The 22,041-nt window shown below is 36.3% G+C and overlaps 1 protein-coding gene across 7 annotated transcripts in view; it reads left to right on the top strand.

Moving 5' to 3' along the window:
• The window catches only part of LOC134756132 (obscurin), a 159,874-nt gene that overhangs the window by 88,704 nt on the left and 49,129 nt on the right, over positions 1-22,041 (top strand). For all 7 annotated transcript variants that reach the window (XM_063692954.1, XM_063692953.1, XM_063692952.1 and 4 more), the window contains 4 exons: positions 14,620-14,712; positions 20,244-20,364; positions 20,575-20,756; positions 21,749-21,902. In XM_063692954.1, coding sequence (XP_063549024.1) covers positions 14,620-14,712; positions 20,244-20,364; positions 20,575-20,756; positions 21,749-21,902 — 550 coding nt within the window. The remainder of the gene's footprint in view (positions 1-14,619; positions 14,713-20,243; positions 20,365-20,574; positions 20,757-21,748; positions 21,903-22,041) is intronic.

The following is a 22,041-nucleotide window of genomic DNA, read 5'->3' as shown; positions in this document are numbered from 1 at the left end:
TCAGAACCATGTTATAGATTGCGTCTGTTGAACTTGAAATGTATTTTTGGAAAGTGAATGAATATTCTGAAATTGATTTATTATTGCGCTTGTTATCTTGTCTGTGATTAATAAAGTAATTTATCGATAATGGCGTAATTAATTTAAGTAAGTTAAGTATACATTTTATATTGATCCTGCTTATTGACAAAATGTTCACACAAAATTTGTATAATTTCCTTTATAAGAATGAAATGTAACTTCAAAAAAAAAGATGTGATAGAGTGCGGCTATTGTAATATATCTCGTTTCCAACCTTAACAGGTGAATAAGAAAAGGTTATATCAACTAATTTTAATAATAAAAATAGTTAATCTAAAACACACAATGCTCAAATTTAAACTTTGAATTCACCCTATTAGAAATCAGTTAACAATACCTTTACATACATCTAGCATACATATTCAGATCCAACACAGTCATCGCTAATTTAAATTTTAAAATCATCCCATTAGAAATCAGTTTAGAAATTTTAGAACTTGTTTTCGACTTAACAAATCTAGCATGCGTGTTCAGATAACATTTTCAAAATTAAATTTTAAAAACGACTTTTAAATCATATATACTTTGTTTATGATTTAAAATTTTATTCACTCTGGCATGCAAATTCAGTAGGCCGAGCACATGATTGACGCGACAGTATCTCGCCGCGAGATGGACTACCCGTCTTTTACTAACTGTATGAATTAAAGGGGGACGGGTAGTCTATGTCGCGGCGAGATACTCTCGCACCAATCATGTGCTAGCCCGGCAGATCCAACAATAAATTCTCAAATTTAAACTTTAAAATCATCCCATTAGAAATCAGTTTCGATTACCCTTATTTTCGACTTAGGACTGTACAAGCTTTGCGTTATGATAGTTCGTAATTTAAACTTTAAAATCATGTCGTTAGAAATCAGTTCGAGAAGTTTGTAGAAATGTGGCATGCGTTCGGATAGTTGGTATAGATAAGCGCGGGCGCCGGGCCGGCACCGGGCCAACACCAGAATAGTTATAATTCCGCGGCAAGTGACGACTGTCAGGGATGCCAGCGGACATGCCTGCCTCGATATATTTCTTCCAGGTGATAACACCTACAGCCTAATTTATTAAAGCTCATAACTTGCAAAAGCAAAAGCGTCTTCAGGCGTATTTTATTTTTATAAAGAAATTTCAACTTTGATAACAATTTTTTCTCGAGTCTCAGATACCTACATTAAATTAATGAAATAAAACTGAACCGTGACTTGAAAATAGTTATTTGATTTACAAAGTGCTAATATTGATACCCGAGCAAGCGAAAGATTCCAGAATTGAACCACGAGCGTAACGAGTGGTTCGAAAAGTGGAATCTTGAGCGTTGCGAGGGTTTCAAGGAACGAGGGTTAAACAAATTTTGCCTCCGAATGAAACATAAAATATTTCACCACACCAACGCAAGAAAAATACTAACTGTAAAATATCAAACAAAATCAAACTAAATCCATTCGAAATGAATGTTATTAAATATTTATCATTCAAAATCATCATTTCAAAGTCAATTCTACCAGCCCACATAAGGAAACTACTCAAAATTTGTATTTGATTACTTTGCCTCGCATGTGGGTAAAATGCAATTTTCTCATCAGTTTTTGAACAATTACTGGCTTTACCAGCTGGTGTGGTGAAAAATAATAAGTAAAACACTTACACTTGGATAATACACAGAAAAAAAAGTTGACATTAATCAAGAAAAAAATTCTTGAACGAAGAAAATTTGAAGGAAGACCGATATAATCTTGAACCAAGAAAAAAGTTCTTGGCTCGAGAATTTTTTTCTTGGCTCAAGAATTGTTTTCTTAGACCAATAACTTTTTTTTGGTTCAAGATTATTTCGGTCTTCCTTAAAATTTTCTTGATTCAAGAATTTTTTTCTTGGTGCGTGAACTTTTTTTTCTGTAGAAGACAAATATAATTTAGCCGGAGCAGCCCTATAGTCTCACGTCATACGTGATCATATCGGGGGCAATCGCCCGCGCGAAAACACGATAATATTAGCGCGCTCTTGGCTTGGTTGCAGTTCGCAGAACACTGGAATCGAGACGAGGATGATTTTCGAAAACCTTGGTCTCCTTGGAGTCTTAATTACTTGTGATAGTTTTGGCCGACGTTTCTTGTTCACCTATCAGTATAGGTATTTTCAAAATTGAATCTGAATATTAGCTCTCTGGAAACTTAGAAGTTTAATAAAACTAGCGTTAAAAAATTTAGCCCTGCAGTGGTCGAGGCGATTCAAACTGACGACACCGACGTTTTCATGCAGCTTTCAAATATCTCTTCTTTGTCCTACCCTTATCCCAGTTTATCTGGGGTCGGGTCTATGGATGGTATAGAAAGGATCGCAATCTCTTATGGCAGAATTGTTGTAAAAGTGACCGCGTTAAGCTTTAAATAATAGTTCCTAATCTCTCCGGTGGCGCTAGTTAGGCTCTGGGACATGAGTATAACATGAACCATATACAGCAACAAATAACCCGACCAAATTACGTAGGTTATTTTTGGTAGTATTTCGGTGTATGATGGCGCCGCCTAATTACTGTTTTATGATGGACACTTTTCATACATAGAGATTTGGCTCCTTTATACAGTCTCCATGGTCGGGTCTTCCCGTACATTTGCGCCAAAGAATTCTATTTCGGGTTGTCTGTGGGTTAATGTTCAAAGCTAACGCCGCTTTATCTTTAATATATTTCATGATTTTCATGTATTTTAGTTATTAAAAAAAATTCTGTTTGGTTTTATTTATTTATATAAAATTGTCATGAACATAATAAATAACCATAAAGTTAGCTCATTTTACTTTAAAACATTACATTTCAATTGACTCTCTAACAAAGAGACACACCATTAAAAAAAAGTACTAGTGTGTCTATGCCAAAATATGTTTTTGACATATAAAAATGACATAAATAAAATTGATTTGTTCCATATTTGTGATATTTGTATAATTCAAAATCATATAAATGTTTTACCTTCACAGGGAATAATATGAAATTCGTTGTTATTTAAGAAATATAAATACTGAAAACAGAAATGTTGATACTGACCTAATGTGTGAAGTTGTTGGCAAGGTCAGTGAGGAATTCCAAAGATGAGCCAATATTTGTGACATACTATGTCGAGAGAAAACTATCTTCATTTACAATGGAATACAGCCAACTACAAACAAGCAGCAAGCTGACAGAAGAAACCATTGCAAAGAGTAACTTTACCAACGACTATAAGAAACGTTAGAAAACTTTAGAAGGAGTATGTTATTTAGTAAATTTACTGGCAGTTTTCCCTGACAACGACACCAAAACACAATATTCGGAAAACTGTTCTTGGAGTATTATCTCTTCACAATCATAATGAAAGTATTGTTACAGTATGCACATATATCCACAAAAACAAGACGATAAACTGTGTTCTGATTTCGTTCGTTACATACAAAATACACATTACATAAGATATTACTACAGTAAGACAATGTATTAAAGTTGATTCAGTGAATCTCTCACAAAATAAGGAAGGATTAAAATAAGGTGTTTTGGGCATAAATATTGTTTTCATTGGTCAATTTGACAATGATCACGAGTAAATTAAAGACGGACTAAAGAAAATTTCGTTGCTTATTCTTTATAACACGATATTTACGTACCTACACCGTTATTTGTGCCAAATTTGATTTATAATTTTGAGGATTGCGTAATCCTTACTAATATTAGAAAAGCAAATGTATATAGTATGTCTATCTGACTATCTATTAGGTAGGTCTTTTAACGCTGAAACCGCTGAACCGATTTAGAAGCTACGTGGTATGGAGATCGTTTGAGTCCCAGGGAAAGACATTATGGCAGTTTTTTATCCAGTAAATAATCATCCTACACACACAGTCGCAAGCATAACGTATTACATTGTAATTTTAACAAATGCGATGTGATAATAAATTGCGAGTTTTCGAGATTCTCACGTGTGTTGTTTTGAATGGGAATGAGTAAAACAGCGGTTGGCATATTCTTCACGGATGCTGAGTCAATGTTGAAAATATACGTGAACGCGCATTTTTTCGCTGTGGCTCGACAAAGTAAAATAGAAATTTCCAAAAAGGATATAAGAGTCACTATTCTCTAAATACCATTTCCGCTTATTTTTCGTGTTCACGTATTTGGCGTTATCTGCTATTCGGTAGACAAATTGCAACTTTTTCAAAGTGGAAAAATTAATTACCTACCTGTATGACACTGAATGTTTACATAATTAATTATTATACCGATTAAAATTTATGAATTTCTACTGTTATGTTATATTTCTACTCCAATTTCATTTCATTTTATTTATTTACAAATAAGCTTACAGTCTATAACCAAGGCGCTTACATGTTATTATATCATACATGGTATGTTACACTTACACTATAAAATTACATGTCAAAATTACAAAAAAAAAAGAGAAACAAATTCAATTATATAATATTATGTCAGTAAAGTAAATAAATAATTATCAATTAAATTAAATTCAAAAATTCATTCAATGACCAATTTGTTAATTAATTTTAAATTAATGTATATATTCTCTGCTATTTCGATTACACTCTGTATAAATTTGAATGCTCTGAGACGCCAGACGGGGTAGCGCCAGGACGACAGGGGAGAGTACACGCGGCGGCGGTAGGCGGCGGCATGCCGCGGCATCCCCCGGTATGCGCTGAGGCCTCTCGAGTGCGCCGGGGTAGCGCTGGGACGACGGGGGAAAACTTGTGCACACTAGTCACTAATCCCTTTTGATAGAGTACATGCGGCGGTAGGCGGCGGCATGCCGCGGCATCCCCCGGCCTGCGCCGAAGTGCTGCCTGGTGCCTGGTACGCCGGCCGCCGGCGCCGGGCTGGCGGGCGCTTGCGGTGTCGCGGGGGATTTAACCTCTTCGGTGTGCGCTGCGCGGAGTAAATCCTCCTCGGTGATCTGTTCTGCGCTCCACCGGTTTGCGTAGGCCTTAAACTGACAACAGTATTAAAATAAAAGACATTTTGGTAACACGTAAACAATTAATTACATAAATTTTACCAGTTTTACAATAAAAAAAGAAGCATGCATCACATCAAAACAAGTTTTATTCGAGTAGGCATATTACAATGCGCTTATGAACATCAAATAAAGCTACACCGGCTCTAACCCTACACCTCTGCCCCGAGAAAATTTAATCAATTGGAGGTGGGTATCCCATAATGGGACCGGCAGCAAACGCGGCGGGACACATCTTTTCAAAACAATACTTATAATTAACATGCATTACGAGTAAATAAGAAAAAATACTATTTAAATTACTATAGAATTCATACAATTACATACAGTAGGTACTTTTCTTTATAGAAATATAGATTTAATAATAAATATGTACATCAAAAGATCTGAAAGAGCTACGTATTGGTATGATTTGATCTTACGTTAGTTAATTTAACCCTTGATTAAGAAACCCTCATTCCGATCTATGGTTCAAACCCCGCAAGGATGCGCCAAGGTTTGTTTTGCGACCTTGCACCGCGTCACAGAAGAAATGCTCGCCTCGTTCTATCTTTAGTCGGCCCGCAGCGAATCCAGGAGCCGACCAGTCGCAACGACACCGTTACCGCGACCGCCTCGCTCCAGCGAGCGACCTTCGACCACTCGACGAGTGAAGTGTGTGTCTGTGATTGTGTGTTACCCCCCTTTCTCCCCCCCAGGTATGGTTAAAGTTCATTTTTACCCCGCTTGGAACTGTTAGGAAGCGTCGCGGAAAAAGTGGAGAGTGAGTCTCAAGTGCACACCCCATCCCGAAGACTGTCCGGAAAAGCCTTTCAACTTCAACATTTCTTTCAGTTCGTAACTTGTTCTATTTCAATGTTACGCGGTGTAGTATTACCATTACGTCTGGTTTATTTCTAGTCATTGTGTGGGCGTTTTCGCATGGTTCTTGCAAGTTTCCCGCCGGTTCTTTCAAAGATTTTTCTGATGACCTTGACCCACTTTCACCCTTCATTTTGAGGATTACTGTTGTCTTTAATTAGTGTGTCTTTACTTTCACTATCTTCTTAAGATCTGTTTCTTTAAAATTATGATTTAAAACTTGTTTTTCTGTTTTTGTCTTTAAAATATCCTTACTTGTTATCAGTGTTAAATTTTGAAATGTTTGTTATTTGTCTAATTACGCGATAGCACGAGCTTCCATCATGTCAAGGTGATCTATAAACGTGCGTACGAACAGCGGCCAGCTCGGTTTACGAGCATTTTGTAGCTTTTTGCACAGATTATTTGTTTCGGCGATCTGTCGAGTTATGTTTCATGCTTTGAAGCTAAAATACACTGTTTAATACACCACTTAACCACAAACACTTAATACCTTTTAAATATTGTTTTATGAATATCATCGGATTCTGAACTTCCAAATTGTAAGAACCTAGGTTTAGATATAAGCATAATCATAAATACAATAAAATACTTACTACTAAATACTACTAGGTATTTACTAACTTCTGTACCTACACGCGTTAATAAAATCTAACATCATATTGTAGATCTCAGTTGATTAAATTGTAAGTAATTCAAATCCATTTAAAATATACATAAACATAGCACATAAGATACTACTAATGAGATAATAATGCCGTCTTAAGCCATGCGTAATATTTTAAACAGGATGTTGTCTTTGAAATCGCCCGATAAAATATAGAAGATGAAAGTGTGAACTTTAATCCTTCGAAATTAACAGTTCCTTTCCTAAGAGGAGTCGTTTAACCACATCCATACAAGTTCTCTCAAGCTCCAAGAAACGATAACAAATCCACTGCTTTCTCTGTATCTTCCCAGATTTGCGTCAGTTTAAGTAAACACTGCCGAACAACACATGTGGGGCAAACAATAATCTGCCTACACGTGACTCACGCTGTTTCAACGGTATCAACAAGATTGCATAATATTAGTACTTACATCTGTTTTATTTATAATCTATCATTGCAAATAGGAAGAAACTTGCGCTAACCACAATTAATCTAGCGCCAATATTTCAAAAGACTGCGAAACTTACGATAATATCTTAGGACTTCTGAGGTAGCGACAAGGAGATACATTCTGCGAGCGTGGAGTCTTCACAACAATACACATGAGATAGTGTCCCTATGCTCTACTAGTCTACTACGTGCACTGAGGAAGATCTCTTGAGGGCTATACCCCGAGAACTGGAAGTGGCAAAGCATTGGCATACAAAAATTTAGTTTTAAGAAGTTTGATCCCTTTACATGAAGGTGACGAAGAATTTCTTATCTGCCTTTTTATCCTCGAATACTAAATAGGGATAGAGAGCAAAATAGCGAAATTTATATTTTTTTTATCACGGTAGGGCCTTTAGGATCTAATGCTACTGTACCTGCCTTATTTTTAACATGATGTGTACTATGAACATAGTTGCTGTTCCCGGATAAATCGTCTTTCAAATAGTCTGTGTATAAATCGTGAATGCAGTTTGACTTTACTTCATTGGTCCACATTAGAACTCGACTTTTAACCTCAAAAATATCAGTAAACAAGAAATATCGTAACGTTATGCACATACACATAAGCAACGTGTGTGATAATAAACTGTAGATATATTAGTAAATAAAAATAAAATAAATATTTTAATGAGACATTTTAATAATATACGATTATGATGAGTATCGTGATGATAATTATGCAATCGCTAATATTATATACAATATATACATACATGCTTCGGTGATATGCATGCTTCGGTGTCTAATTTTTACTTATGGACGAATAATTTCAACTTCCGAAAAGCTATTGGAATACCAAGACACAATTGTCTCCACATACGTAGTACAGGAAAAGACTACGAGTCAGGCAATTACAAGGAAGTCAACCAACAGACTTCCTTGTAAAGAACAATCATTTAATAAAAATGAATAAAAATATTGTTATTGTTGAATGCTCTAACTCTACTGTGCTTTCACCAAAATGCTACGAAAACCTACGTGCAATAATGACAGACAATGGTAAAACATTAGCATCAATAAAAGAAAACAAAAGTGAAATTGCGACACCCGATCGATCGGCTGGTCGAGAGCCAAGCAATTACGCCGACATTCGACAAATGTTAGTTCGTTTAACTAATATAAGCTAACACGCCCATCGACATGATATTTAGGCAAGAATATCTAGCACACGGATTGGAGCGTGAAGAAATCATTGAAGTAAAACTTCCTTAGGCGCGACTAGAGGGTCTCAGATTTTTTTTCTGACGGAAGTAACGCTCAGTAGTGACACACGAACAATAGGACACACGTCAAATTGCCAACATAACGATAAACGTCAAAGAAGTTTTACTTAAATCGCGCGTAAAGATTACACGCACACACTTTTTTAGTAGGGTGTCTGAGGCATTATACGAGCATATGTAGTTGTAGATATAGTGTAGGGGCGGCCGGAAACAGGCGGGCTGTCGATCGCTGGTTGCATTCATTCTGCCCAATGCCACAGAATAAGTAATAGTATTATCATATAGAACGGCCACGCACCGCCCCGCCCCGATTCGAATCACCTCGCCCCGCGACAGCAGATTGACGAGCTTTTGCCGGCCGCTCAGTACTGTTTTTAAGCAACTTACTCACACAATGACACATGCCGCGTGTACAGACGTGCCGTTCACACATAGAAACGCAATTTTTGATGTATAGCGTGTCCGTCCTGTGCCAATGCCCTGGAGCTGTCCCGGCGACATTACCACACTATTCTACTCAAATCTTGTTATCCTGCAAAACAGAAGGAGATCTTCAAGTTCTACATCCTTTAGTTCGTTCTCATCTAATTTATCACTACCAAATGACATCGCGTCTGGGGCTTACAGAAAATGATACACGTAAAATAATATTTAATTAAAATTAACCGACTACACAAATTAATGTAGTGTGGCATCAAATAAAACTAAAAAATTGATTATATCGCGCGGACGGGTGTCACCCGTTGACCACGAACGCTGTAAAGGGTTCGAAACATCGAGATGTATTATAAATTCATTATACGCGATATAATCCGTTTTCATAGTTTTTTTTTATTTATTTAGGCAACAAACAGTCATATACAAAAATGATGTAATAATAAGCAATGTGTTAATAGACCTTGAGTGCCCTACCTATCAGCAACTATCGCGGTAACCGAAGACAATATTAGTGTGCCATCATATTCTGGTTTTCTTCAGCAGTTCCACTTCACCCAAATAGTGATTGGGGAGACCGAGATGAGTTGAAACCACGTGAATTTTGAGACATCTATGACTGTTATTGAGCTGGAAAAAACGAAATTTAGCCTCGCCCCACCGTCCGCGAGTTACTCAATATGTTTCCTTGCCTCAAGATGATTATAAATACACTGTTTCTACTCACCACGGTCTGCCTTACTAAATAAGTATAAAACCCTTTAAAATAAATGAAAATTTTACAAGTCGTTCAACCGTCTTACCTATAACCAGTCTGCGTGATTATCATATTTTTAAGCAATATATAAATGTAGGCAAAAGTTTGGATTTAGCCACGGTGATATCTAGAGCCGATTTGAAGTAGAGATCTCAATATTAATATGGATATGACTATTACCTTTTTATTAACTTTTTATTAATTATCATAATAATTTTTGCCCAATATTTACAAAAGCTTCCAAAAAGGTTTTTACTTTTTAAGGTTCCGTACCCAAAGGGTAAAAGCGGGACCCTATTACTAAGACTCCGCTGTCCGTCTGTCTGTCCGTCTGTCCGTCTGTCACCCGGCTATATCTCATGAACCGTGATAGCTAGACAGTTGAAATTTTTACAGATGATGAATTTCTGTTGCCGCTATAACAACAAATACTAAAAAGTACGGAACCCTCGGTGCGCGAGTCCGACTCGCACTTGGCCTGTTTTTTTTGTTCCGATAAGTTACATTATTTTTGTGTGTAGAAAAAATGATAAATTATACCAGTCATATCCATAATAATATTAAGATCGCTACTTCAAATCCGCTCTCTAGTGATATTAATGAAATTATGACGTATAAATAACACTGGCACTGCGTGTGCTGTCAAAATCCCTGCACTTTTCTTGGTATAATTTGATTTACATAATATATATAAAATTAAAGTAAAATAAAACAATATAAAAATAATCAACACATTACAAACTTCCAATAATTATTAAAAATACAAAATATAAAATTAAATTAAGATTAAATCATTTGTATCTCCTCGGATTTCGCGGCCTATAAATCCCGGTCTTTTGATAGGCTTGCGTGGGGATATAGATCCAACACGTAGAGGCCCCCTTGGAGAGCTTTAATGTCATGTAGAACATGTAGATTTTATTAATTTGTTTCATTTTCCCATACATTGCTTACATAGAATAACTCAATAAGAAAAATAATTAATGCAAAAAAGTAAAACTAAATTATAACAAATACAATATTAACCCCCACTCTGATTATCCCCCGGACCAAATGTGCCAAAAATACTGGCGGCATTACCTCGCTGAATGGCCAGGGATATCTTTTGGACGAGGAAAGAACCAGAGCGAGGGTCGCCGCCCCTTTCCCTTAAGCGTCGCCCTATATCCTTAATAAAGGCTTTGGCCTCGGCACACCAAGGCCCAGCCGTCTCGACGGCAACCGGGACAAAATCATACACCTGTTCAAGGTTCGCGTTCTTGCTGTGCTTGAACCTAGCAGCACTTTCAGCCGCTGCACCTGCCTTGTTCACCGTGCGCGCGAGATGAGTGGGAGCAAAAGTACTCACACACGTGGCATCCCAAAGTAAGCTGCGCTGCGGCCCTTCGCCCAAGGAACAAGCGTAAGGCCGTCCGGTCTCTTACCGTCCAAACGACTTAGACCCTGGGGCTCCATGATGCATGGGACGTTACATGTAGATTAAATCATTATTATTATTATTATGTTCTGACATGTCATAAAAAGCATTTGTGGTCAACCATTTTTTTAACTGATTATAGAATGTCAGGTCATTTTCAATATTTTTAATATTATCAGGTAGTTTATTGTAAATACCCGGCCCTGCATTAGATATCGTTTTGGTGGATTTCGCAAGTCGGCAACATGTCGAGTCCAACTTATTTTTGTGTTTTTGTGTGATACATGAACATATCAATGTAAACAGTGTTTAATGTTCAGATTCAATACGAATTTCACGTAGGTGCCTATTTAATTCACAGCATTCACAAAACAGCTTTCATAAATGTCTGCTCCTCAAATAATGGGATATTTTGAGCTCTTGTGATGCATCTCGCCTACGATTTCATGCCAGCTATATTAGAATCTCTTGTTGGAATGTCGTCTGTATTGTTCATGCTTATTATAGGAACAAAGTCATATTCGTTCATAGGTAATCGTTTCATAATAATTCAATAAACTATTTTGAAATTGCCAGTTTCATTATTGATATAACTTAACGTTAGCTTACGAAATAGAAAACAAGCCTGATTTAGATTAAACCACTTGGTTTTGATCTTATTTTGATACTCTAGGTAATTAATTGTAGTAATTGGCTTAGAAAGACGTCTATACTCTAAGAAAAAAATTATGCCCTCGAGTTTGACACCTGAACCAGATGGCGCAAAACGGTGTTGTATATTTTGTGGCACCGCTGTCCAATTCGAGATGCGAATTTTGCGTAGCTAGCTTACACCTCGTCTACTATTAAATGATAATGAACCTAATGTTATCAATAAATTTTCATTTTCATTGATAGCTGTTTTCCAAAATATATAAAAGTTACTATTTGCTTTTAAAACAACAATTTCATGGCTAAGCAATACGATTTGATTTTTATTAATAGCCAGTGACCATGTAAATATTTGATTTATTTTTAACATCGATAAAATTTATAAAATACAGTTAAGAAATGTGGTGATGACCCAGAAATTTCGACGGCATCCGTTGGTCTTTGTCAAGGTTCTGTTAGGTATTATTTTAGAAACAGATGGGCGTTCTGAATTCTGTAATAAACTGGTGTGGCTTTTGAGTGTAGAATTTATGTCTAAGGTAAAATAAGTGACAGTTACGTTTAGGTACGTTACGTAATAGTGCGTTTTTTTATCATTAGAAAAAAGGTACACAATCTTGACGTATCTTTTATTTAACAATATTGAAAAAACCGGCCAAGTGCGAGTCAGACTCGCGCACCGAGGGTTCCGTACTTTTTAGTATTTGTTGTTATAGCGGCAACAGATATACATCATCTGTGAAAATTTCAACTGTCTAGCTATCACGGTTCATGAGATACAGCCTAGTGACAGACGGACAGCGGAGTCTTAGTAATAGGGTCGGGTTTTTACCCTTTGGGTACGGAACCCTAAAAAGCTTTTAAAAAAGTATTTTATATTACTTATGAAAGCAAAAGAATGTAAAAAATCGTACATGATTTATAATTGTAACATATTTGCTGTGACTTATTTTTCAAAAGCGATTTTTAGTAAAAAGACATGTCAAGATCGCTTACCTTCTTTCTAATGCTAAAAAAACGAACTACCTATAAGTACCTACCTACTAGTAAACCACTCGAAAACTAAAACTCGCCGATTATTAAGAGTTCAATGGTGGTTACTCTAATTCGAGTATGCTAGAGCGGAGTGAAAAACACGTTTTTAGGGTTCCGTACTCAAAGGGTAAAAACGGGACCCTATTATTAAGACTCCGCTGTCCGTCTGTCCGTCCGTCTGTCCGTCTGTCCGTCCGTCCGTCTGACCGTCTGTCCGTCTGTCTGTCTGTCACCAGGCTGTATCTCATGAACCGTGATAGCTAGACAGCTGAAATTTTCACAGATGATGTATTTCTGTTGCCGCTATAACAACAAATACTAAAAAGTACGAAACCCTCGGTGCGTGAGTCCAACTCGCACTTGGCCGGTTTTTTTATTTTTATTTTTTTTAATAAAATTTTAATTTTAAACATATAAATCTTCTTCTTTTCCTAGCCTTAATCCCATCATTTGGGGTCGGCTCTCCTAGTAATTCTTCGCCAGGACTGTCTGTCCCGGGTCGTCTGGGCTGGTATTTTTGCCTTCTTTAAGTCCCTATTTATAGTGGCCATCCATGTTTGTCGGGATTTCAAATTTTAAACATATAAATATTCCTAATAAAAGTATTAGGCGGCGTTACACATGGAACTGAACTGAAAGTTCAAAATTTCGTGTTATTTATATCATCATATAGATAACGTCGTTATGATTTCCTTTCCGTATGTTTTGAAGATCGTAACATATTGATTGTGGCCCCAACTTCAAAATGTTAACCAAATTCTTTATTTCTGTAAAACGGGACTTAATCGCGTATTTAAGTTTCAAGATTTACCTCCCACGTTTCGAGGACGGCGTTGTCCCCGTGGTCTCGGAGAAGACTGGCTAAAGTTGACATCAACATCTTCTAGCCGCGCGAGTTTTTCGAACTACCCGCACTTGGTCTTGTTTATCAGTTTGAACGTTGCGCACTAGGGATGTTACTCTGTCGACACACAACACTTACGATATTCGATTTATTGACTGTCGATATTCGTTACATAATACTCGTATGTAGAAATCGTGAAAGTTTCAATTAGTGTTCTTTATTTCTGTCACAGTAATGGACTTAATTTTACATGACATTACATGACATTACATGACTACCAAACTAAAATGGAGTTGGGCGGGACATGTTGCTAGGCAGAGTGATGGCAGGTGGACTAAAATGTTAACGGAATGGTGGCCGCTTTCGAATGAAAGAAGCCCCAGGCGTCCGTTGGCTTGGTTGGGTGGACGACACCCGGAAGATTGCGGGTCACTTCTGGATGAGATTAGCTCAGGACCGGGACAAGTGGCGTACTGGAAGAGAGGCCTATGCTCAGCAGTGGGCGATAAAGGGCTGATATGATGATGATAATGATGATGGCATTTTAGCTATCTATCTTCTTATGTTTATGCCAGAAGACAATTTACAAGCCAGTCTGTTCACCTATATAATCACATAAATAAAATTATTTCTATATACCCTTTGCACTTATACAGTTGTAAAAAAGCTATAGTCGAATGGATTAAAAAATTAGACTACGAGGAAACAGAAGCACTTTTACAAAGACAATAAATAATAAATAAAAATAAATAATAAATATATATGTGTTTACACCCCACACAACTACAAACATGCACACTCACACACACACACACACACACACACACACACACACACACACACACACACACACACACACACACACACACACACACACACACACACACACACACACACACACACACACACACACACACACACACACACACACACACACACACACACACACACACACACACATCTTAGCTTTAATTAATTTTAGTTTAGTTTGTAAGATATTCATTTTAAGTATTTGTTCGGTTACTTTGTATGTAACTCTGGTAGGAAGAGCGGGATCTCCTGCCACAAGTATAATTTTACTTACTTGGAGATTCCAACCATAATTTGCTGTACACAATATTGTAACCAATAAACGCTTTTTCATTTTTTTTTTTTTTCATTTTCATCTTCTAATCATAACTGTCCTTTTCCAGGACCTAGCTGACGACCTCGGTGACGACAAGGGCATCACCGAGCATCTAAAGCTACCGATACAGCGGATCAACGACTACCAGCTACTTCTTAAGGTTCGTATCAAAGATAGATATAACTCCGTAATAGATGGATACAGTCTAAGGAAAAAACGTGCCTCAAAAATCAAGAAAATTTGATTCTCGATCAGATGGCGCCACTACCTTTGGCCTACTGTCGTATAGATGGCGTTGACGGTTTCGTTTGTTATTTAACAATTTTAACGTCAGTGAAAGAACATGGGTCAAAATAATATAAAAATAATTAATGCAAATATTGCAAATAAAAAAAATCATTTATCCATATATAAATACATTTTTTGATATTTTTATTTTTAGTTTTAATCGTGTGTCAATAGATGGCAGTGAATTTACTGGTGGCACAAAATTTACTATGACAGTACCGCTCTATCCTATAATTTCTATTATATCCTCTTTGGTTCATATAGTTTGTTTCTTTTAAAAAATTAGGAAAAAACGGATTCATATAACATTTTAGTATCTCATTAAAATCATTTATTGCCGTAGCGTAGCAAATTACCATTATATTTCTGTTTAATTTTTTTGTTAAAATATTTAGATCAGTTTTTAAGTTTCACTCATTATTATTTTTAGTCGCTTTTGGCGATATATTTTTTTGTTCTAAGTTCAACTAATTTACACAAAACCTTTACAAATTATACATGTAAACCTTCCTCTTGAATCATGCTATCTATTTTAAAAAACCGCATCAAAATCCGTTGCGTCTTCTTCTTCTTCTTTGCCATGTCCCGTTATTTGGGGTCGGCCCTCCTCGTTCGAAGGCGCCAGGTTTTTCTGTCCTGGGTTGTCGATATGTTAGTCTGCGCCCGCTCCATGTCTTTGGTAACGGTTGTCCACCACGTGGTAAGCGGCCTCCCTTTGCCGTTCGTTTTGTCTGGGATGGCCAAGGCTTTTTTGACAGCATACTCTTCGTTACGCCTCATCACATGCCCGAACCATCTCATACGGCTTTCAGACATCTTTTCTGCAATGGGAGCGACCTTGAAAGAGCCTCGTACATATACATTTCGGACTCTGTCCAGTCTCGTCACTCCCGCTGCCCACCTCAGCATTTTCATTTCATTGGTGTGCATCTTCTGTTCATGTTTCTTCTTGGTCGCCCAGCACTCGGAGCCATACATTAATGCCGGTCGTACTGCGGTTTTGTAGTCTGCGCCCTTTTAGCCGAACTGGCATGCGGCTGTCACAGAGTACCCCGGTTAGGGTCCTCCATCTCAACCATCCTGCGTTTACTCTGTGGGTGACGTCTGCGTCTATGTTGGCATCAAAATCCGTTGCGTAGTTTTAAAGATCCAAGCATACATAGGGACAGACGGACAGACAGCGGAAAGCGACTTTGTTTGATACTATGTAGTATATATGTAGTGATTCTTCAGCATTTCCAATTTATTAAATGGTGATTTGTTCTTGAGTTAAGAGGATACATTTTCCTCTTATGGAAAATGTTTTAACATATTTAGATGTATATATTAACCATAGCTATGCCCCTATGTTTGACTTTTTTATTTGTGTAAAAATTAGGAGCGTAAAACAGATTTCATACACATTTTTTAGGGTTCCGTACCTCAAAAGGAAAAAACGGAATCCTTATAGGATCACTCGTGCGTCTGTCTGTCTGTCTGTCTGTCCGTCTGTCACAGCCTATTTTCTCCGAAGCTAATGGGCCAATTAAGTTGAAATTTGTTACATAATATGTAAGTTTGTGACCCAAAGACGGACATGTAACGTAAACAAATGAATTTTAAAGACGGGGGCCACTTTCGGGGGGTAAATGAGAAAATTAAAAATAAAGTTTTTCAAACTATATCGTGTTACATATCAAGTGAAAGAGCTCATTGTGAAAATCTTAAATGTATTTTTTTATAATTTTAAAATATACAGTTTAGAAGTTATTCAAGAAAATAGGCAAAAAATGACCATCCCCCCCCCCCCTTTATCTCCGAAAGGACTGGGTCAAAAATTTTGAAAAAAATACACAAAATAGATCTTTACCTATAGATCACAGGAAAATCTATTAGAAATGTGCAGTCAAGCGTGAGTCGGACTTAATTACTTAGTTTTTGATCCGACCCCTACGGATTTTTTAAAGACATTTCACATAAAAAATACATTCTTTAAATTGTGTAATGTACGGAACCCTTGGAACACGAGTCCGACTCGCACTTGGCCGATTTTTTTAATGGTTCTTACTCTTAATATAATAATTAAAGATTTGAAAATAATCAAACACAGGGGGCAGCTGTGGTTGATATACAGCAAACTGTATCAAAATAGTGGAAAATGAGGACTAAATAAGTTTGTATGAAAAGGTGATTTCGCGCGGCTGCGGTGTATCCTCTTAAATCCAATTGCAAATGTACGAGTTACAAATTACAATTGAAATAAACAATTCAAGTAATATAGCATTTATATTCGAAGAGTTCCCTCAATTTCTCTACGATTCAAATTGTGTCTTAAACATTACAAACAATTAAAATGTTGTCGAGCATTCCATCGTTACGTAAGGGACATTCGGACCCATTTTTTCGACTTTCCGAGCCTGATATTTATCAGTACGGTTTTTACTCACTATTATTTTTAGTCGCTTTTGGCGACATGTTTCGGATTCTTTGGGAATCCATCCTCATTTACTGATAAATATTTTGTAATATGTCTCACGATTTCCGAGCCTGGTTCGTTTTTGGCTTGCCTTTTTATAGTGTAATATTGGTATCATCTTAAAGCTGCTTGTTTTCTTAATAAACTGTTTAATCTACTTATACTATAATACGCAAGTCGACAAAGTAATTCGGATTTAAAACAAATATTTCGTAAGCGATTTGCATGCAAAATACGCCAATACTTTGTCCTACAGAATTTTGTTAAAAAAATCTAGATGAAAACTTACCGTTTTCATGGATTGCTCCTTGTTGGGACTGTCCACAATGCTATTCTTACTGTGTGACATGACAAAAGAAATTAATCTTGCGCTTTGTTTTTCATTTTAGTTTCATACCTACCGGACATAACTTTATGTCTTTATTCTGTTTTATTTATTCCGTAGACTAAAATGACATTTCATGTTGGTACTAAGAAATGTCATATCATACACATGAAACGTCATTTTAGTCTACGGAATAAAAAAACAGACCTTAGACAGACACAGACATTTGTCTGTTATAATCGTGATGTCTAACATGATGAATATACAGGTGTTGAACACAGTGCAGATTTCACAGTATTCTAGCAAGATAATACTACGCAGTTTATGACAGTTTTGACATTATAATTAACGATGCACCTGACACCTCATCAAATTCGAACGACTCATGCATAACTAATCATAATGACTTACTATAAATAGGTTTTCTACATACAGGGTGGTTTTCTTATTGGGTCTATAAGGGGAGGCACTACATCCCGTGCTGCTACGTGAAAATCGTCTTAGAAGACCTTCTCTCAATTTCAAATTAATGAAGATTGGCGTTTACAGTTTTTGGAAAAAGGTCATTTTTGGCAAACCTTTTTTTCCTCGATTTCTTACTTTTCTAGCGTTTTTATTTTTTGCTCCGATACAAGCTTTTGATCCATAGGAATGGGATAGATTGGCATAAAAAAAAAGTTTGTCAAAAATTACCTTTTACTTTTTCCAAAATCTGTAAACTAAGTAAATATTTATTACAATTCCTGCAAAATGCTTCGAATCTTATCATCGTACAGACAAGTATTCAAGTAGTTTTTGCTTTCATGTTGTTGTACATAGGTTATTATAAGATAAAAGCATCAAACATGAGCCCCGTTAGGGCATGGCAATTCTTAAAAGTAACTTAAGCTAACTTAAACTAATGTTTTTTTTTACACAAGGTAACAACTGTAACTAACTTATTAAACCAAAAATAACACTTTATAGTCGGTCGTTAAAATATTCATTTACAGAATAGTATGTTTTGTTACAAGCCTTTGTTTTAATTTCTTCGCAAAAGTAATTTCTTTTTCTTCTTATTTAATTTCTTCAGGCAATTTATTGTACAATTTTATTGACATTTTTAATTTTTAAGGGGCCAGACGAATGTAGTTTAGACAAAATTAATATAAGCGTATGAAACAACGCAACAAAAGTATTTGCCACAATGTAATATTTTTTAAATACAGATACTCCGGAAATCCGTGGTCTCTGCCTACCCCTCCGGGAAATAGGCGTGATTATATGTATGTATGTACTTATATATCTACCGTTTGCGTTCAAAAGTATCTGTCACAATCTATTTGTTCTACATATATGTAAAGCTATATACCTTTTCTTGTTTCGTTATTAGATAATATGTATAATATACACACTATATACTGTTGATGCTGAGAACTGTACAGTATCAATTTCATTTAAAACTTTCGCGGTTTAAACACATATTAAATCACATTTAGAAACGGGTCTATCGCGAATTTATTTTGTTACCTAGCCGCGACCACGACCAGTGAAACCTGTGTCGAAACGTCGGTAAATAAAGGTAACAAAATAAATTCGCGATAGACCCGTTTCTAAATGTGATTTAATAAGTATCAATTTCAATCTTAATACCATCGCTCAACATAATAATATTCGCAGTATCTGCATCTCTTGTTTATCCTGTACACTAGACAAATATACATTCCTTAGCAGCGTCAGCTAAAATAATGACTATCCAACTGTTATACCTACATCTGGCCTGTAATACCTTGTTCATAATTTGTCAACAAACACTACCAAATTGCATACCAGAGCGTAACTAAGTCGTTGACCTATTATAATGGCCACACATCTCCATATTAACGATCCATGCGCGATAGTCGTGTATAAATATCTTTGGATTAAATTTGATCCAGGATATATGGATATGGATTTGAATCGTAGTTTTAGAGATATAATGAGATGTTATAGCTTGAAATAGGCTGAGGATGGTAATTAGGAGTAGCTTATTTCATCAGTAGGAAGTGATAGGTTAGTCAGCTTGTTTTGCAAGCTGAATTATAAAGTTATGTAATATATTTTTCGGAAACTAGTCGCTGTTGTAACTTAAATGTTATACACATTTTTATCATCTTTTGAGCCAATCTTACTGATTGTTTATGTACTACGTTATACAGAATGTCTCGGACCCATGGCACCGATCTTAAGAGAAGTAGAAATTTTATAGAAATGATTTATGATACATAATACAGACTTTAATATAACAATAATTAACATCACATGGAACGACGACCAACAACAACAACTAAAGTTTTTGAAAAAGTTTAAGGTGTAAAAGTCGGTCAAAAATAGTAAAAGTGGTCGGTCGGTCGGTCTCTAGCTATCCTTTTTGGAAATTAATGTAATTTGAATTTTGAAAAAGCAAAAACGTCTGCGAACGATGCTATTAAGCTTAGAATAAATTTAAAAGTGGAAATATTACTGTCTTGGGTACTCACGGCCTCTGGATCGATACTCCAGCGCTCTGCCATCTGAACCACCAAGACCTCATCAATAGCCAGCGAATGTTAATGTTATGTTCGTTGATCTTCGGCCACTGAATCCTGAAATCTTCTTATTCCAGGAGCTAGTAAAATACTCCAAACGCCTCGGCGAAGATTTCACGGACCTCCAGAAAGCTCTAGAACTCTTCCTTGGCGTTCCCAACCGCGCCACCGACAACAAGTTTATTGCGAGCATCGAAGGTAACTACAATTTACTTCCAAACTTTTAAATCAAGTAAATGTATTATTCATAGGTATAACATATGTGTCGCTTAACTCACTTAATGCTAATTTGTCATCCTCGTTTTTGCAAACCTTTGGTAGAAAAAAAACAGTCTTTCTTTTCACAGTTTGGTTTACCGATTGCAAAAACATTGTTCTAACCCTCGACCTTTTGTTTTCATTTTTCAGGTTACCGTGGTAATATCTTCAAGCTTGGCCGACTTCTCACCCACGACTGGTTCACCGTCACCGACTCCGACGGCAAGCATAAGGAGCGCTACCTCTTCCTCTTCAAGGCTAGAATCCTCATCTGCAAGGTCAAGAGGGTCTCTGATGATAGATCTGTGTTCGTGCTAAAGGATATTATCAAGGTGAGTAAGTTTTCTTCTATTTGAATCCGATGGATGTCAGGTTGTTGTGATAACATTTACACGATCGATATACTTCTTGTTCACTGGTTTGGCTGCCAGTTCCTCGTTAAGTCTAGAATCCTGATCGGTATGGTCAAGTTCAAGAGGATCCGTATTGAGAAGCCTTTTCTAATATACATATATATATATATATATATATTAATTATCTTCTTTATTTTTTCGTGCTTACAAGTTTGTTGAGCACTAATGTTGTTTGCTTACTGTATTTAAAACATTTGCGCATTATTTTATCGATATAAATAATATAAAATTGTGTTGTGTCCAACATTTTAGTCGTTTGTTTTAAATATTCAATCTAACTAAATATAGAGTACTTATGAATAAACGAATTCTCTTTAAGAGTACATTAACTCTCATGCTATTTTAAACACAACATTGAATGAGTCATGAGCTCAAATACAATGAATATCTTCAATTCGAAGTTATTTTCCTACCATCTGCTAATTTAAACAGTACTTAACCAAACTAAAGCTTTTTTGTATATACCTAAAGTGTACAATTAACGTGAACTTCACAAATTTCATTGTGATGTATATAATATAATTGCGTCCATAGTTATAAACCTTCAATACCAACTGTGTTTTCTAATTTAACCGCAATTGGACCAACGCCAAGTTTCCAGTTATATCACTATCGTAATCCTCGTTTGTGGTGGGTAAGTCTACAATCTCATTTCTCTCTTGAATCACTTGATAGGTAACAGAGCCTTGAATTACCAAATATCCCTTCTTATGTTTTTTATACGATTCTTTGTACAGGCATTTCGTTCAGTAAGATTATTTATCTTTTTGTTATCATACCTCCATTCTTCTGTATGTGTGTTACAGTAAACTGCGATACCCTAATAGGGTCCATCAGTACTCATTAAACTTTAAACACCTTTGCGTTTTACCATGGTTGCATTAAATAAATGTTGATGATGATGTTTCCAGCTACCGGAAGTCGAAGTAGACGACCTTTCAACAGAACCGCTCAAGTTTAAGCTTCACCAGAAGTCGCCCCCGCTGTCCGTAACTTTAGCGGCCCACAAAGAGCAGGTCAAGCAGAACTGGCTGAAGGAGATCTTGCAGAATATCAGCGACGTCGGTAAGTTCCCTGAATATAGTAAACTTTGTTATAATATCCCTTGTATTAGACAATTCTAATTATTTTTTCTTGGAAATCATTGAGTACCTACAAATTATTTTCCTATATATACAGTTTTTTTCAAACTTAAATACAAAAA

Source organism: Cydia strobilella, chromosome 3 (genome assembly GCF_947568885.1).
Source record: "Cydia strobilella chromosome 3, ilCydStro3.1, whole genome shotgun sequence".
NCBI lineage: Eukaryota > Metazoa > Arthropoda > Insecta > Lepidoptera > Tortricidae > Cydia > Cydia strobilella.
Note: the sequence above shows the minus strand (reverse complement) of the source record. Positions and strands in the feature narration are given on the sequence as shown.